At 35.5% G+C, this 19,717-nt stretch overlaps 1 protein-coding gene across 3 annotated transcripts in view; it reads right to left on the bottom strand.

The window, feature by feature from the left end:
• Positions 1–227: 227 nt before the first annotated feature.
• The window catches only part of INTS13 (integrator complex subunit 13), a 47,786-nt gene continuing 28,296 nt past the window's right edge, over positions 228–19,717 (bottom strand). For all 3 annotated transcript variants that reach the window (XM_004479946.3, XM_071210217.1, XM_071210218.1), the window contains 9 exons: positions 13,119–13,208; positions 12,851–12,940; positions 11,328–11,506; positions 10,106–10,276; positions 9,698–9,852; positions 9,161–9,391; positions 8,098–8,237; positions 1,465–1,600; positions 228–578 (listed from right to left, as the gene is read on the bottom strand). In XM_004479946.3, the coding sequence (XP_004480003.1) occupies positions 539–578; positions 1,465–1,600; positions 8,098–8,237; positions 9,161–9,391; positions 9,698–9,852; positions 10,106–10,276; positions 11,328–11,506; positions 12,851–12,940; positions 13,119–13,208 (1,232 nt within the window). In that variant the 3' untranslated portion in view covers positions 228–538. The remainder of the gene's footprint in view (positions 579–1,464; positions 1,601–8,097; positions 8,238–9,160; positions 9,392–9,697; positions 9,853–10,105; positions 10,277–11,327; positions 11,507–12,850; positions 12,941–13,118; positions 13,209–19,717) is intronic.

Consider the following 19,717-nt stretch of genomic DNA (forward strand, 5'->3'; position numbering starts at 1 on the left):
ACCAACACTCTAAAAATTCCATTTAAGGGGACAAAAACCATGCAAAATAATTTAAAATAGAATAGAAAGTAAATTAAAAAAAATTTTTTTGAAAACAACTGTATGATGCAGATTAAAAGGAAAATTTTACATTAAATATTATAAATCTCACCTAATTTTGATAAAATATTGAAGGCTGTTGACAGTCAACAAATGAGTAACTTTTTTTGTAAAATAATACTCAAACATTTCACATTCCATATAGTTTTATTTGGCAAAGAGAAGTCTAAGAATTTTTTTAAAAAACATTTCCAGAGAAACACTCTTTACCATAAAATAAATTTGTGTAATTTAGAAGGACAGATCTCAAATGTAAATGTTTGACATATGTGTCAATTTTACAATTAGTACAAAAAAGATAAAGTTAGCTGAAATATTTTTAAAATGTAAAAACCAGCCCAGGCAATCTAACTATACAAGCTTGCTGTAAAAGTACTTATAACAAATTCTGCACAAAATATTTATGCAATATACTAAATTTAGTTCCTCAAGTCACTCTTCACTGCCGGCTGGCTTTTCCATTTTCTGTGGTCTCCATCCTGAAAAATAGGAGAAAAGAAAATGAGTTAGTAAGATAAAGCATTCACTAACTACCCAAGTTTTTTTCTCCTTAACTATCCAACTTTCACATGAAAATTAAAATCTAATATAGTCACAGAGAAGAACACCAACATTAGAAAATAACTAAAGTTAGGGCTCCTCTAGTTAGTCCAACTTCTTCATTTTAATTTTACAGATGAGTGAAAACTGAGGCCCAAGGAAATTTAATGACTTTCTCAAGGTTACAACTCAAAGGCCACTGATTGTTTTACTATACCTCTCTCCCTCTCCAAGCAAAACTATGAAAAACTCCCTACCATTTAGCCAAGGATTTGTTTCCTTTCCACTAAAGAAATTACTTTATCAAAAAGAAAATAAGATGGGTTCTTCTAAAACACAGGTTGAAATAGTCAGACCAAAGATTTATCTAATTAAAAATCAATATTTCTTGGCATTCTGATACATGCTACTATATGGATAAAACTTGAAGATAGGTTGAATGAAATAAGGCAGACAAAAGGATTCCACTTATATGAAATAGCTAAAAAATGCAAATTGGAGCAGGCAGGGAGTTAATGCCTAATGGGTACAGGGTTTCTCTTTGGGGTGATGGGAAAATTCTGGGAACGGATGGGGGTGAGGGTAGCACAACACTGAGAACATGGTTAACTCTACTGAACAGTATGTTTGGGAATGGTTGAGATGAGAAAGTTTATGTTATGTATATTCTTCCAAAATTTAAAAAAAAGTGCAAGTAAAGAGACAATGATAACGAAATGCAATATATGATCCTGGAGTGGATCTAATAATGGAAGAGAAAAGACCCAAAGAGCTCTTATAATACAGATATTAATAAAACCAATGTCTACAACAAATAATACAAACCCATTTTCCTCTTTAAGATGTTGATATAACTCAGCTCTGTTATTAACAGAGTTCAAACGTCCAGCAAACTCCTGATGTTTTCTGGAATTAGCAGTATTGATTCTATTACTCCATAAGGATAACAAGGACACTGGCCCTGGTGTTATATTTGAAAGAAGGGAAAAATCAGAATAATTTGTTACTTCAAAATTTACAAATTTAATAAATCTATCCTTAGTTCTTACACTTTATACGATCATGGCAATAGCATCTACCCCTTATTCTACTCTAGAAAGAAAATCTCTTCAAATGATTAAGAAAGAGGAAGAGAATAATTACTTTAAAATCTACAAATTAATTATACCTTTAATTCTGTTTTTCAATTCAAATAATTAAATTGAATTATTTCCCCTTTTTCTTTTTCATAAGGAAATCTCAACAAGTTAGGAAATAGGAGTCTCATCACTCCAGAGAATCATTAACCATACCTTCCCTCTTAACTTTGATCGAAGTTTTAATAAAGTATTTGTGAAAGGAAACTTACAATATCAATCAATATTAATTCTGTGCATGTGTTTTGTGTGACATGATAGACTAATTTTGAAGAATTATAGAATAGGAAAGGGAAAAACATCAAGAAGCTGGAATAGGGGGGCAGCGGACTTGGCCCAGTGGTTAGGGCGTCCGTCTACCACATGGGAGGTCCACGGTTCAAACCCCGGGCCTCCTTGACCCGTGTGGAGCTGGCCGTGCTGATGCGCGCAAGGAGTGCCGTGCCACGCAGGGGTGTCCAAGCGCAGGGGAGTCCCACACGCAACGAGTGCGCCCCGTAAGGAGAGCTGCCCAGCGCGAAAGAAAGTGCAGTCTGCCCAGGAATGGCGCCGCCCACACGGAGAGCTGACACAGCAAGATGACGCAACAAAAAGAGACACAGATTCCCGTGCTACTGACAACAACAGAAGTGGACAAAGAAGACGCAGCAAATAGACACAGAGAACAGACAACTGGGGTGGGGGGGGGGTAAGGGGAGAGAAATAAAAATAAATAAATCTTTAAAAAAAAAAAAAGCTAGAATAATCACCACAGAAGTCAAGTGAACAAATCAGAATTTTTAAAAGGTCTTTATTTACTCCCATGTAAATATGCATAGTAATGGTCTAAATAGGGCTCTTAACCAGGGGTCCGTGAGCTTGAATTGAAATTCAAAACATTATTCTAATGGGGATGTGCTGGTGCGGGTGTGATGTATTTATTAAATAGTACACAGCATAGTATGGACTTAGTAAGGGGTCCGTGGAACAAAAACGGTTAAGAACCCCTGGTTTAGGGAAAGTTTCAAAAGTCAAATTCCCAGATGCCAGTCATAACCAAACTTGCAAGCAGGTTTTTCTAAACATCACAGACTTATTAGGCCTGTTACCTTAACTCTTTCCAACTTGATAAGAAAAGGCAAATAATTTTGAAAAAGAAGACTCTCACTATTTGATCTTGAGACTTAAGTTAAAAGTACCCGTGATAAGATAGTATTGGTAAAAGGATACACACCTAAACCAATGGACCATAATAGATAACCCAGAAATAGACCCCCATATAAAAAGTCAACTGATTTCTGATAAAGGTACAAAAGCAATTCAATGAAAAATAGTCTTGTCAACAAATGCTGTTAGAACTGGGATGTCATTTGCAAAAAAAAAATGAATTCTGACCCATTCTCACACCTTATACAAAAAATAACTCAAAACGGACATAGGCCTAAATATAAAACCTAAAATTATAAAACTTCTAGGAAAAAAAAAACCCATAGGAATTAACCATTATGACCTTGGTAAAGATTTTTTACATAAAATACCAAAAGCATGATTATGAATTTTTAATATTGATTTTTTAAAAAATGTATAAGAGCAAAATCAGATACTTCTGTTCTTCAAAAGTCACAGTTAATGATAAGCCACAGACTGGGAGAATACTTGCAAATCAGATATCTAACAAATGAATAAAGAATTCTCAAAATCCAACATAAGGAAACACACAACCTAATTTAAAAATGGGCAAAATATTTTTAAGTACCCTTCAACAAAGGAGACACACATATGGCAAATAAGCAAGTGAAGAGAGATACATCATTAGTAATTAGGGAACTGTAAATTAAAACTAAAATGAAATGGTATTGTTAATTTTATTTTTGTTTTTAGCTATTCTAATAGGTACGTAGTGCTATTTCATTTTAGTTTAGTGCTAACAAGGATTCAAAACAAGCAGAACCCTCAAACACTGCTGGTAGGAATACAAAATGATAAACCACTTTGGAAAAATGAGTTAGAAATTTCTTATAAACTTAATCATACACAATGGAATAAAAGAAATGGACTACTAATACATACACAATACAGATGAATCTCACATGCATAACACTGTGAAAGGAGTCAAAAGACAAAACATTATATATGATTACATTTAATGATGCTCTTGAAAAGGCACAACTGTAGGAACAGAAAACATATCAGGGGTTGTCAAGGACTGGAGTGAGTGAAGGACGACTTATAAAGGGACAGCAGAAGGGAATCTTTGGGGATGACGGAACTGTTGTATACTGTCATTGTGGTGGTGGTGGTGGTGGTTACACAACTGTATACACCATACACTGTATACACCATAGTACTATACACCAAAAAGAGACTATAACTGTATGTAAAATTTTAAAAAGTAAATAATGAAGCAGTAAAAATATTTTCTTGGGGCGCTGACGTGGCTCAGTGGTTGAGGGCCGGCTTCCCACATATGAGATATGAGGTAGGGGGTTCAATGCCCAGGTCTGATACCTCAAAAAAAAAAAAAAATTCTTTTTCTTATAAAACTAATACATGATCATTATAGAAAATTTAAAAAAACAAAACATAAAGGAGAATAAAATCATAATGCTGCTGCTCTAATAACTACAATTATTTTGGTGGTTTTATAAACGTCGATCTATTCTCAATAAAATTACGCTTTGGTTTTTCTGTTACTAGACCATGCAAAGAGAGCTAAATAAATATTCAGCAAATCTAGAGAGCATGTTTGGAACAGTCCAACCTTACATGCAGAACACGCAGCAGGTAAAAAACTCACTTTGGGGAGTCTGAAAACTCATTTTCCAAATCATATGAAACTGAGGTATAATAAAAAGCCTATAAAGTTGCTGTTCAGAAGAGGCATGCAATGCAGGCTATAAAATGGAATGAAAGGAAAAACAAAGAAGTTAATGTTGGATTTTTGATATTGGAGTTTGATGCTGAAGCCTTAAGCTGAAGCCCCAGGAAGTAAGCTCACAGAGGAAAGATAAGCCAGCCCCAGAAAGAGGGAACACTGAGTCCAGGAAGAAAGAAAACTTGAACCCAGAGAGAAGCAAGACCATGGAAAAGAGGAACCCAGGAAGCCTGAACCCAAGCAGCTGTCGGCAGACATCTTGCTCCAACATGTGAAAACAGACTGGTGAGGGAAGTAACTTATGCTTTATGGCCTGGTATCTCTAAGCTCCTACCCCAAATAAATGCCCTTTATAAAAACCAACCAGTTTCTGGTATTTTGCATCAGCACCCCTTTGGCTGACTAATACATGGAGACAGAAGTATATAGTACAAAGGTACATATAGTACTGAAAGTAAGCTGATATCAAAGCAACGGAGACTGTTTTAGATTTAGGAATTTAAATTTAAGCCCCACAGTAAGCACAAAAAAATTTTTCAGAGAATATGTAAGCTCATAGACAGAAATTAGAATACATGTTGCCAGGGCAAGGAACAGAGGGAATACAGGGTTAATGTACATTGGAAAAAGGGTTTCTTTTCAGGGAAATGGGCAAGTTTAAGTAAAGGAAGGTGGTGAGAGCACCGCAATATTATGAATGTGACTGATCCCATTGCTTGGAAGTGGTTAAGACAGGGAACTGAAAAACAAAGAATGTGAAACTAAAGAGACAATGACAATTAAAAGCAATACATGATCCTGGGTGAGATCTAGCAAAGAAGGATACAAGGCTCAAAGGGACATTATTGGAACATTATTTAAAAATTGGAACACAGACTGTAATACTTTATATTAACAATAACTAGCTTCACATTGATAACTGTACTTGAGTGGTTACATATGTGAATATCCTTGTTCTTAGGAAATGTACATGGCAGTACTAAGGGTCAAGAAGCATGCTGTATATAACCTACATTCATGTGTCCAGAAAATGAACAGACAGATAGGTACAGCAAAGGGGACAAAATGTTAAAATTGGTGGATCTGCATTTCGGGGAATATGTTGGGAGTTCTCTGCATAGGGTGCATTATTTTTATAACTGTCCTATAAATTTGAACATATGTCAAAAAAAAAAAGTTAAAAAAAAAAAAGAATTAGTAATTGAATTTCTATTAAGGGCTAGTGACTGTGTTGCTTGGTAGAGAGCACAGAAAATTAAAAGCAACTCCTGCCCTTAAAATTTTCCAGACTAATAGTAGAGGCAAGATGTTAACAAGCAATGTCAACGCCGTACTCTGAGTGCTACCATCATAGCAATCCTAGGATGTAATGGGTGCACAAAGAAGCAGCAAGTAGCTTAACTGTGAAAGGAGGCCAGGAAAGTCTTTCTTAAAGGAGCTACCTAAGCTGAAACCTGAAAAATATACAAACATTACCAAGAGGGAAGAGTGGACATTCATAACAGTAATTATTCCTTGACTATATAAGTTCCATCCTATGGATACAACATCATGTAAGTCATTTTCCTAATACGTGTTTCGGTTGCTTGCAGCTTTTTTGCTGCTACAATAATGCTTTTTAGAGTTCTTTTTCCAAGTAATGTTAAAGTATTGCTTGGAGTACTAAATTTCTCTTTCCAATCAACAGTGGCATATTTTGGCTTGTGAGAAATAGGACAGTTTTTTAAAAAATGAGGTAATTTTTTTAAAAGGCAAAATATGGTATTTGATAAAAAGGCAAAAGTGTTACCTTAAGAGTAACAAAATATATAAACACTATTATAGAAATAGTAAAAAAGCAAATAACCTATCTTCTCCCTAGGATGAGCCACCATTGGTGGTTACCTGGCCAACCTTGAGGTCTTATTGCCTCAGTGAGAGGCAGACAGTCGTTTAGCAAGCCATCTCCTATTTATCCCAAGAGATCTAAATCTGGTTTACCTTCAAGATAAGTAAGGCCTAAAAATGACTTCAGGAGCACCTAAACCCAAATCATATCTTTGATGCTTAGAATTCCTTCAAAAGGAAATCAAACCTCTCAATCTATTAAAAAAAAAAGAGAGATAAATGGCTTTATAATGAAAATACAGTTTAAAATACTACTGTGGCAGTTTAAGATTATTTTTCGAATCCCAGAAAGAGAAATATTATGTTTGTAAACTAATATATTCCTCTGGGTGTGGTACCCTTGACTGCATTAAATTCAGCTGAGAGGACTTTGATTAGATTACTTGATACAATTGATTTAGAGCTTTTGATTAGACTATGTCAGTGAGTCTCTGCTCTCTTGCAGGGTCTGATATAAGTGGAAAACAAAGAGACTCAGACAGACACAAGAGAAAGCTCTGCCATTTTTTATTCTTCCTCATGACAGAAAGGAGAGAGTGAAACAGCTGAGGCCCCAGGGAGAGACGAGTCATTTGCCTAATAGCTTACAGCTGACCTCTGGAAGAGTGTGGAACAGTCAAGATGGATAGAGGAGGCCTGCCTATGCCAGGAGAGAGAGGTCTACAGTATCGCTTAAGCATGAAGCCCCAAGAGGCTGTGCCCAGGAACAGCTCAAGAGGAAAGGGTGAGCCCAGAAGGGAAGGCTGAAACCTGGGCAGAGATCAGCAGCCATCTTGCTTCACCACGTGGCAACACACCAGGAACAACAGTACCTGACTTTGGTGAGAAAGCACCTCTGATGGTTGGACTTTTCATGGGCTTGGAACTGTAAGCTTTTACCCCAAATAAATGCCCTTTATGAAAGCCAACAGATTTCTGGTACTTTGCATCAGTACCCCTTTGGCAAACTAAAACTACCTTCACTGAAACTCTTTATACCACATTTTAATTTATGAGTAAGTAAGTGATAATAGATCCTTCCCTAGGTTCAAAAAGAGTTTGTCTTCAACAACCCAGCAATTAGTACAGAGTCAGGAACATAAACAGATTCAAGTCTACAAAATTAAAATCTACTAAAACAGGGAATGATGTGGCTCGAGTAGTTGAGCGCCTGCTTCCCTCACGGGAGGTCCTGTATTTGGTTCCTGATGCCTCCTAAACAAGTAGCAAGCAAAACAAATGAAAACACCAATTCAGGGGAGCCGATGTGGCTCAGTGGTTGAGAGTTAGCTTTCCACATACAAGGTCCCAGGTTCAATCCCTGGCTCCTCATACCTCAAAAAACAAAAACAAAAACAAACAAACAAAAAACACTACTAAAACACAGACTCAAAAAAGTGCTTATTTTCAAAAGGCTTCATTAATGGAGGTAAGACACAGTTTTTTCTTTAAGGTTGACAAATATATGTGCTCCCTTTATTTTCTTCTAAGGCTTTCAACAGAGAATCTCCAGGCAAAGTCAGTAGTGCCTCCTAATATACACAACACAGTACAAAACAGAGCAAAACTGGAAAACGCTCTAAAATCACAGTGTTACCTTACCTTTTGATTTTTCCAATGGTGGAGTTTCATCCATTTCAACAAGAGGCTTCTTATTCGGAGGTTCTGGGGAATCAGGTGAATCTTTTATAATCTCAGCTTCAGCTAACTCTTCTTTTCCACGTTCTAAAATACCTTTTAATCTTAAACAATAAAATTTAAAGTTTACATTTTTAAAAATCTAAATGATTCAATAATTAAACTAGATATTTCATATCAATGTTTATGAAAGATAGGTGATCTCACAAAGTAAACCTACAAAGTAGAAGCTAAACTTCAATCTAAAATCAGGTAAGAGAACCTAAGGAATTAAGTATAAGTTTCCCCTTTTCTTTCAAAATAATAATGCAATAATTCAGTAACTTAGTTAGCTATAAAATATTAAAAACAGGAGGAAAACTTAAGCTAAACCCAGAAAGGTTAGAAAAAATGTCATTAGGAAGAAACGACATAATTTTAATTTTTAAATATAGAGACAAAATACAATTTCAAATTACAAATAGGATTAGAAATTCACTACCACTCATTCTCTAGTCTATGGATTATGAAAATGAATTTATATTCCACAAGTTAGTGACTTAATGCCAATCTTATTTGAATTTCATCAGGGAGCAGAAATACTTTGTGTTCCCAAGGACATCCTGTGCCTATTTTTATAACAGCACCTCCACACTTTGGCGTGATCGCTGACTCTGCTGATCTCACCCAACACTGTATGTTCGTCTGCAACAGGGCTCTTATGCTAACTACTTTCACAACATAGGTATTCAATAAACACTTACTAAACAAATAAATAAATCTATGTCTTTAAAACAAATACTGATACCAAACAGCATGTGTTAAGTAGAAAAAATTAACACTGACTTTGGCCATAACGGTAAAAAAAAATCCTACCTCTTTAAGCTTGAAAGATTTTCTAGATTTAAAAAATGACAAGCTCACACTGTCATAAAATGATATAAACACATATTAAATTATCAGATGAGGCTTGAATGTTCAAATGTGCTATATGCAGAATGTGGTATTTCAAAAGGCACCAAGGTGCTCTGTTAATACAAGAAGTCACCTTTCTGAATCCTGCCAAGACTTTTCTTGCTCATAATCTTTCATTGCTTTCTCCGACTTGTCCTCTTTGTCCTCCCTCTTTCTTCCTCTTTTCTTTCGTTCTTCTTCTTCTGGCGGTTTGCTCCTACATGCCATCAGACATTCCAAGACTCTTTGATGTTTCTCTGAGTTGTTAATATGGGCTCTGACAAGGGTTTCTAGTTCATTCCACATGATACGGTATTGTTCATCTCTATAGTAAGGGAGATTAAAATTGACATGTTCTCAGAATTCCTCTTTAAATACTGACTGTCACTTGCTACTGATATAGTAAAAGGAAATAAGAAACATGGATTTTTACTTGATAATGAGTATACAAATTCTAAGTTATAATATATCCAATTCTGCTATTCTAAATGATTTCATCTCAATTATATATATGTGTATAAATAAATTCACACTCCCAAACATGTACCTTAAAAGTGGAATAACTAGCTTCAAAAACAATTATGTATCAAGTAAATACAATACTAACATTAAGTGAGAAAGAAAAACGTACCTCTTAGGCCCTTTTCCTCTTGTACCAACTGTGGAAATAGGCAGAGGATCATTTTTTCTTTCCATATCAACTAAGTTGTATATTGTTTTTTGACAGTTTAACACATCCTCTTCTGTCAAACACTCTTTCACAATGACACTGGCTAATGGAACTACCTGTAAGATTTTTTTTTTGAGAAAAAAGAAAATGATCTGAGATACCCAAACTTCCAAATATCTAGGCAGAACTTCAACTGACTTTAAAGATCATGGCAAGAGAATCTATAAATATTACTCCAATTTTCAATTAAATTGTAACAAGCTCACATATTTCATTCTTTTCTTTTAAAATGGCATAATTTATATAAGTTTTCTAAATTGATTCTAGAAAACTAACCTAGAAAAAAATGGAAATTACTTCACCACTTACCGCTTGCATGTTGAAAATGGTGGTCTGTGAAATAATCATAGGCCAGTAACGGGTGTGTTTTTCTAACTGATCTTTTGCTCGTTCCAAAGGGATCTCAAGACTTCCATCGATTTTATATCTGGGGTCTAGAAAAGGAGTTAATCTGTTTTCCCTCATAAATTCACCAAAATCCTAATGATAACCAAATAAAATAAAATTAGAAACTATTTTCTAATGTTTCAGGATGGATTACATGTAATAGTTTGACTCCCTGATGTCTTCTGTCCTGTGATATGCAACAAAGCATTTTCTCTAATAGCCCCTCCCCGCCATTCCTTTTTTTTCTTTTTGAAGATGCAATCTATTAGCCTTTATATACTGGAGATGAAGAAAGCCTCAAAAATAAATTCATGGTACTTTCTCCTTTTAAAAAACTGAACATTCATTTTCCTTCACTTCTATAATTTAACTTATTTTCTATAAAATACAGATAAAAGAATGAATTAGTTGTATCAGAAGACCAATGGCTTACTACCACATTGCCATAACATCAAAATGTTAACAGTGGTTATAAATGAATGAGGGAATTACAGGGTATTTTTTTGTTGTTTCTATTTTTTTAATTGATGTTGAAAAAAAAAAAGCCTAATCAAAAACAATGACAAAGTATATAATACTTCGGAGGTTACAAAGTTTATTAATATACATTATCACATTTAATTTTCACAACTATTTCAAGAAATAGATACCAATGTAACACCAAATATCAAAGAAGGGAGGGGTGAAAAATTAAAATCAGAATATTAGAATTTTATGAAAAATAAACACAATTTCCTTGCATGTTAGTCTATTCCCCTCTCAGTAATACAAAAGTTTATAATGTTACTTCGAAGTTGCAGCAATCCAAATATTCAAATATCTGTGCTTGCCATTTAAGTTACTAGAAACTAAGGTCCACCCAAAACACTTCAAAATCAATTTCTTCTCCTTCCCAAATTTTCAGTGTTATCAGTGCCATCAGATTTTTCTCACTATATGCTGAATACATAAGGCAGACCAAATAGTGCTAAACTGATCTTTTGAATAAGTACTTCAGGAAATTCAACTAATTAAAATAATAAATATGAAATAATAAATTTCTTCCAAACCTCTTTTTGTCACCTAACATATAACAGGTACTCAATGATCACTTGCTGAATGATGACAGACTTAAGACATAAATTTACAGATACAAGTGCCTTACTGTAATCCGGTAGTCTGTAACTCTTCCTCCACAGCCTTCACTAATTGAAGGAGGGTCTTCTAGAATGGATCGAGAACTGCTAAGGACGTGCAAAAATATTTCTCCTCCATGGCTACTAAGCATATGACTAATGACTTTGGAACCTGACTTGCGTGGTTGTTCCAATAAAACAGAACGACCTGTCAAAAACAAGATTATTCTATCAGTAATGAAATTCAAATGGGCTCTTATTTTCACTCTTAAGAATGAAGCATAAAAGTTTCATTTTATTTACTGATCCCCATGTTTTAACCAGCATTGTTAGTTTGGTGGTATCTACATTTTAGTTTCTAAAAATCTGAATTCTAGCCTTGGCTTTTTCTTGCTTACTCCATAGTTTTCCAAAAAAGTATACTGGTCTCTGTTATAATGTCTGGTTCTACCGTCCACTCAATTATAAGTTTAAAGTTTTTCTCCTGGGCATCAAAAGGAAAGGAGAAAGAACTGCTGGATAAGCCTCAGGTTATCAAAACCATAGAACACAGGGGAGAAGGAACAGTCTCCACTTGCCCCACAGGGCCCAGTGGCCAGCACTGTTACCCTAACTATCTTCTATTTCTTATGTCCAAGCACTACTTAATCCAGACTTTACAGAGTCCTTGAAAGCAAACTGTGTTTAACGTAACAACGAAATTAACTTTATGATAAAAGCAGACTGAATCCTTGGAGCAGTGGTTCCAAAACCCAGCTAATTAAGAATCACCAGGGGATCTTTAAGAATTTGGATTTACTAAGTGGAATCTAACAATTTTGTTTTTTTTTTTTTTTTAAATTTCTCATAAAGAAACCATAGATTGAAAGTAATATGTAAGAATGTTTTGGTGCAATATTGAAAATACGATATTTACGATAAAGGTACAGGGTTCAAAAAGAAATGCTTCCATATACATTTGGTAAGTTAAAATTCAATGGGCCAAGATAAATTTTCTATATTTTTTATGCTCCAAAAAATTCAATTTAGACTCTAAAAATAAAAAAATTTTAAAGTAAAACTGCATTAAATAAAACTTGCTTATTTTAAAGTAACATTCTATGCGATCTATTAACTTTAATTTTAAAAAGTGTTAAAAAAATAAAGGCAATCATATGTAGGCTCAAAAACAAAAAACAAAAACACTTGCTTAAACACCATAGCGTGAAAATCAGATACAAAGCATCTTACTTTTCAACCTTAGCACAACTCTTAAAGGATATTTCCAGCTATTCAACTTTAAAACAATTTGGGTTGCAGAGGGGGTACAGCTCAGTGGTTGAATGCAGACTTTGCATGTAACAAGGTCCCGGGTTCAATCCCCAGTACCTCTTAAAAAATAAAAAAAACAAAATAACAACAACAATAAAAATAGTTTGGGGTTAAACAAAATGGTTAGATTATATTGGAAAAAACAGCTTTTCAGAATTTAAGAGTTCAAATATTCACATATTCTCAATAACAATTTCATTTATGATAATCTCAGGAAAAAACATTAAAGGATGAAAGTTACCATTTAGAAGAAAATTAGTAAGGCAGGAGGAAGGTCTACTATTTACATCTACAGGTGAAATTCGGTAAGCTCCAGTACAATAGTGTAATTCTGAAAAAGAAGAAAACAATGATTTGAAAGAATATAAAGAAATCTAAAAAAAACCTGAAAGTATACTCCTTGAGACCCTAAAACAAAAAATTCAAAAGGAAACAAACTACCTGATAACTATACAACACTTTATGAACCTTTTGATTTTATTCTCTTTTAATTATTTTTAAATACCTACCAATGTTATTTGTCCTGGGGGTGCACCACTTTAATGTTATTGTTTCTTTGAATGTGGCTTCTCTACTGCTGCCACCTAAGTGGGTATCACCTTTAAAAATAAGTCAGAGAAACATTATCATTACTAAATAGGGCAAAACTTCAAATTGTTTACCCAAGAGTTCCAAAAGAATATGAGCTATGTGAAAGAAAATATTTCTGGGGGAATATAAATTTTAAAGTCCACTAGAAAAACGTCAAATGGAGTTTGGATACTAGCTATGATAAAAATAAATATGTAATTTTCCTCCAAATTTATCATTAATTAATTTTATAGTTTCAGTCACTGCACTGAAAGTCAAGAGCCAAGAATTGAAGTGGATATAGTTGAAGTAATTGAGCCCCCGCCTACCACACGGGAGGTCCCTGGTTAGGTTCCCAGTGCCTCTTAAAGAAGACAGCGAGCTGGCACAATGGGCAGAAGAAAAACATAATGAAGGCACAACAAAAGAAGGAGCAGAAGTTCCCGGTGCCTCCTAAAGAGGACGAGCAAGAACGCAAGCTGGTGCGATGGGCAGGCGTGGCAGGCTGATGCAACAAAATGACACAACAAGAGACACAAAAAGAAAAACACAATGAGAGACAACAAAGTAGGGAACAGAGATGGCTCAAGCAATTAGGCGCTTCCCTCCCATAATGGAGATCCTGGGTTTGATTCCTTTGCATCCTAAAGAAACAAGTTTGCATCCTAAAGAAACAAGGAAGACAAATGGACACAGCAAAGAACAAGGGGGGTGGGGAGAGATAAATAAATTAAAAAAAAAAAAAAAGCAAAAATCCACAACTTTCCCCTCTGCGCACAAACACAAAATTACATGATAAAGTAATATGGTTAGTAATCAGAGACAGGTTAAGGCATCTAAAATGCACAACTAATAATACTAAATCCTAATGAATTTGGAAGAAACATAAACAAAGGAGCAAGAAAGCAAATACATAAAGAGATATAACAGTGAGCACGTTGTGCTTTAACGGGGCTTAAAGTAAAGTGGAGGAAATAGATGTTAATCAAATAACAAACAAATGTAAAATAATAAACTTGACAAAGCCTATGAAGATGTACAGAGTGCTATAAGTGATATATAGAAAGATATGACTAAAATTTTTTTTGAAACATCAGGGCCTACCTGAGAAGTAAAAATTGGGCTGAATTCTAAAAAGAGAAGGAAAAAAAAAAGTGGAAAAAAATTTAATCAAAAAAATAAAAAAGGGAAGGAGAAATTAACTAAAGAAGTGCAGAGAGCAAGATGCTGGGGCAGGAGGAGCGTGGAGGGCTCCAGGCGGAGGCAAAGAGAAGGGGGGTGCACTGGCACGGAAGGGAGGGAGGGGCCAGGCCACGCGGGACCTCGCAGGACATTCCAACTGCTCGTCTTCATCCCAAGGGCAAGCGAAAAGCACTGGAGCATTTTAAACTAAGGGAAACAAGGTCAGCATTCTATAATAAAAGTTATGTTAGCGAGCAGGTCTAGAGGACACAGAGAGACCACTTAGGAGGCTAGTGTGGGGTCCTGAGAAGAAAACCCTAGGCTGTATTAGGGAGATGGTAATGGTGGTGAAGATGCAGGTGTGGATGTATTTGAGAGACACTGAGTAGATAAAATCAAGAAAATGTGACGATGGATTAAATATGAAGAATGTCTCAAAGATGACAGTGAGGTTTCTGCGTTATATAACTGGATAGACAACAGGCCATTCACTGAGAGAAAGACCATTAGAAGATCAGTTCATGGGGCAAAGGTCAGAGGTTGTTTTGGACACTGAGTTTAAGGTGCCTTAGAAATATCTAAGAAACGACAACTGACATTAGGCAAAATGGCAGAAGCAAGTGGGTATTACCATCAGTTACTTTAAATGAACTAAACTTCCCAGTCAAAAGTCAGACATTGGCAAAACAGAAAAAAAAGTCAAGACCCAACTATATTCTGTATAAAAACCATTCACCTTAAATTCAGAGATAAAAGTGGGTTAAAATGGGAAGGATGGATAAAGTACACCTTGCAAACAGTAGGCAAAAAAGAGCTGGAGAATCTTTAGTAATAGAGATAAAATATAATTTACATCAAAAATTGTCATGAGGACAAAGCAGATCACTATGTACTGATAAAAAGATCAATTCAGTAAGAAGACATAACAATTTTAAATATATATGCACCTAATAGCACAGCCCTAAGTCATATGAAAAAAAAAATACTGACAGATTTGAAGGGAGAAATTGACAGGGCTATATTAATAGTAGAATACTTTAATACACCACTTTGAGTTACAGAACGTCTAGACAGAAGATCAATAAGGAAATATAAGTCTTGAATGTTACCACAAATCACATAAAACTAACAGGCATGTATGGAACACTTTGCCTAACAGGAGCAGAATACACACTCTTTTCTAGCATTCTTTTCTAGCATTCTACAGAATAGACCATATGTTAGTTAACAAAACTGGTCTCAATAAATTAAAAAATATTGAAGTCACACAATGTATCTGTTCAGAGCACAATGAAATGAAGTTAGGAATCGGTAACAGAGGAAGAACTAGAAATTCACAAATATGAAGAAACTAAGCAATATACTCTTAAACAGTGGGTCAAAGAAGATGCCCAAGGGACGAATGAAACTGAAAATACAGCATATCAATACTTAAGGGATGCAGCAAAGGCAGTGCTGAGAGGGAAATTTTAGCTCACATTAAAAAATAATAAACTAAACCTAAAGCAAGCACAAGGAAGGAAATAACAAAGATTGGCGAGGAGATAAATGAAATAAACTTAAAAAAGAGAGAATCAATGAAACCAAGGTTGGTTCTTTGAGAGTATCAATAAACTAGACAAACATTTAGCTACACTGACCCACAATAAATAAAGGGGATGGGGTGGAGCACAAACAAGTGATATCACAATTGAAAGGAATGACATTACTACCCAGCCAACAGAAATACCAAACGATTATAAGAGGATACCATGAACAGCTGTATGCTGACAAACTGCTAGAAACAAACAAACTACCTGACTAAAGAAGAAATAAGATCTCAACAGACTGAAAAGAAGAAAAGACATTAATTATCAAAACCTTCCCAACAAAGAAAAGCCAAGGACCAGATGGCTTCACTGGTGAAAATCAAATAATGTGGGAAGGGGGGGCCCATGGTTCAAATCCAAGGCCTTCTTGACCCATGTGGAGCTGGCCCATGTGCAGTGCTGATGCACGCAAGGAGTGCCCTGCCACGCAGGGGTGTCCCCTGCGTAGGGGAGCCCCACAGGCAAGGAGTGCGCCCCATAAGGAGAGCTGCCCAGCGTGAAAGAAAGTACAGCCTGCCCAAGAATGGCACCGCACACATGGAGAGCTGACACAACAAGATGACGCAACAAAAAGAAACAGATTCCCGGTGCCGCTGATAAGGATAGAAGCGGTCACAGAAGAATGCACAGCAAATGGACACAGACAGCAGACAACTGGGGGGGAGGGGAGGAATAAATTAAAAAAATAAATTTTTAAAAAAATCAACTAATGTAACATTCCACATTATTAGAACAAAGGGGAAAAAAAAAGAGTCATCTCAATTGACAAAGAGCAGGCATCTGACAAAATCCAACATGCCTTCTTTATAAAAACACTTCGATCACTGGGAATAGAAGGAAACTTCCTCAATATGATAAAGGGCATCTATGAAAAACCCACCATGAACATCATACTCAACACTGAAGAAATGAAAGCAAGGAAAAAGACAAGGATGCCCACTGTCACATCTGTTATTTAACACTGTACCAGAAGTTCTAACCAGAGGAATTAGGCATGAAAAAGAAATAAACATCCAAATTGGAAAGAAGTAAACGTTCCCTATTTGCAGATGATATGATCCTAAATACAGAAATTCCTATAAAATCTACAACAAAGTTACTAGAAATAAGAAATTCAGCAAAATGGCAGAGTACAAGATCAACATGTCAGTGGTGTTTCTAAACACTAATAATGAACAATTTGAAAAGGAAAATAAGAAAAAACCCATTTATAAAACCAACTAAAAGATTCAATTATCTAGGAAGAAATCTAACAAAGGATTAAAGGATCTATACATGGAAAAACTCAAAATATTAGAAGAAATCAATGGATATAGTTAAGATGTCAATTCTACTCAGAGATTTACAAATTCAATGCATTCCCAAACAAAATTCCAACAGCCTTCTTTGCATAAATGGAAAAGCTAACAATCAAATTCCTGTGGAAGAGTAAGAGATCCTAAATAGCCAAAACCAGCTTGAAATCAAACCAAAAGGAGATTCCATTTCACATCCATGAGAATAAGTATAATTTTAAAAAATGGATAATAAGAAGTGAGGATGCAAAGAAATAAGAATCCTGAAACACAGGTGGGAGTAACAAATGGTACAGCTACTGGGGAAAACAGTTTGGTGGTTCCTCAAAAAGAAGTATCATATGACCCGTAATCCCACTTCTTGCTATGCAACCCAAAGATTGAAACAGTGACTCAGACAGGTACTTGTATGTCATAGTTCATAATAGCTTTGTTCACAATAGCCAAATGGTGGAAACAATCCAAATGTCCATCAACAGATGAGTGGTTTAACAAAATGCATATACATACAATGAGATATTATTCAGCTTTAAAAAGGAATGAAATTCTGAAACATGTGACAACATGGATGAACCATGAAGATATAATGTTGAGTGAACTAATTAAAACACAAAGGGACATATTGTATGATTTCATTCACATGAAATAGCAAGAATTGCAAACACACAGAGACAGTTAAGGAAAATACATGCAACCAGGAGTGCACGGGAGGAGGAATGGAGCATTAACGTACAATGGACCTAAGTTTTCAGTTTGGATTGGTGGGAAAGTTCTGGTAATGGACGTGGAACACAATATTGTGAATGTGATTAAATCTCAATGAATGGTATGCTTGGAAGTGATTGAGATGGGAAAGTTTATGTTATATATATGTGCCCTCAATTAAACAAAAAGATCAACTAAAGACAATGATCAACAAAAGAGCAATATATGGCTCTTTCCACCATCTTGGAGCCTGTGGAGGCCTGCTGGGAACAGGACTTCTAAAATGGCAAAAATGTCTGGAAGGCTGTGGTCCAAAGCCACTTTTGCTGGCTATAAGCCGGGGCTTCGAAACCAGAGGGAGCACACAGCCCTTCTTAAAATTGAAGGTGTTTATGCCCGAGATGAAACTAAATTCTATTTGGGCAAGAGATGTGCTTACGTGTACAAAGCAAAAAACAACACAGTGACTCCTGGCGGCAAACCTAACAAAACCAGAGTAATCTGGGGAAAGGTAACTCGTGCTCATGCATATAGTGGCATGGTTTGTGCTAAGTTCCAAAGCAACCTTCCAGCTAAGGCCATTGGACACCGAATCCGTGTGATGCTGTACCCCTCAAGGATTTAAACTTATTGAAAAGTAAAAAAATAAAATTGTTTATTAAAAAAAAAAGAAATGCAATATATGATCCTGGACTGGATCTAGAAATGGAGGACAAAAGGCCCAGAAGGGCATTATTAGGACATATGAAAAAAACAGAAATATAGACTACATGCTTTTTGTCAATATTAAGTTTCCTGAACTTGAAAACTGTACCTAAGGTGGTTATAGAAGAGAATATCCTTGTGCTTAGAAAATGCACATGGAAGTATTATGTGTTCAAGGAACATAATGTATACAACCTATTCTCAAATTTTTAGAAAACAGACAGCTAGAATGATAGATAAATGGATAGAAAGAATGATACAGCAAATGTGACAAAATGTTAAAATTTGGTGGATCTGGGTATCTTGCAGGAGTGGGTATGCTGGAGTTCTCTGTATGGGATTTTTGTTGTTGTTGTTGTTGATTCAGGAGGTACTGGGGATTGAAGCTGGGATGTCATATGTGGGAAGGAGGCACTCAAATACTGAGCTATATCCATCCCCGCTGGATGGCTTTTGTATTACTTCTGCAACCGCCCTATACGTTTGAAGCTATGTCAAAGTTTAAAGGAAAAAAAGTTCACTATATTCTTTAACATTAATAGATCCATCTATCTTAATAGTTTTCTCCTGTTAGCAATTCATGTAAAAATAGTTGCAAGACTTCTTAGACATATAATGAATGTTATGATTTGCATGGTATTATACTTCAGATTAGATTTAGACAATATGATCAAAGTCAAGCATTTAATTAGCTGATAACATTTATTTACCTAGAAAACATTCTAAAGGATATAAACAAATGTCAAACCTAAAGGTTTTTTAAAATGTCCTTCAAATCTTACAATTTCATTTAATTTTAAGAATGAAGAGGCTATTAGCATTAGCATTTACCTAATTCAGCACTTTAATTTATTAGCATGAAAGTGGATTTGGCTCAACGGATAGAGCGGCAGCCTACAATATAGGAAGTCAAGGGTTCAAACCCAGGGCCTCCTGGACCATGTGGTGAGCTGGCCCATGTGTAGTACTGATGCATGCAAGGAGTGCTATGCCACACAGGGGTGTCCCCTGCACAGGGGAGCCCCACATGCAAGGAGTGTACCCCGCAAGGTGAGCCACCCC

The sequence above is a fragment of the Dasypus novemcinctus genome, chromosome 20 (assembly GCF_030445035.2).
Source record: "Dasypus novemcinctus isolate mDasNov1 chromosome 20, mDasNov1.1.hap2, whole genome shotgun sequence".
Taxonomy (NCBI): Eukaryota; Metazoa; Chordata; class Mammalia; order Cingulata; family Dasypodidae; genus Dasypus; species Dasypus novemcinctus.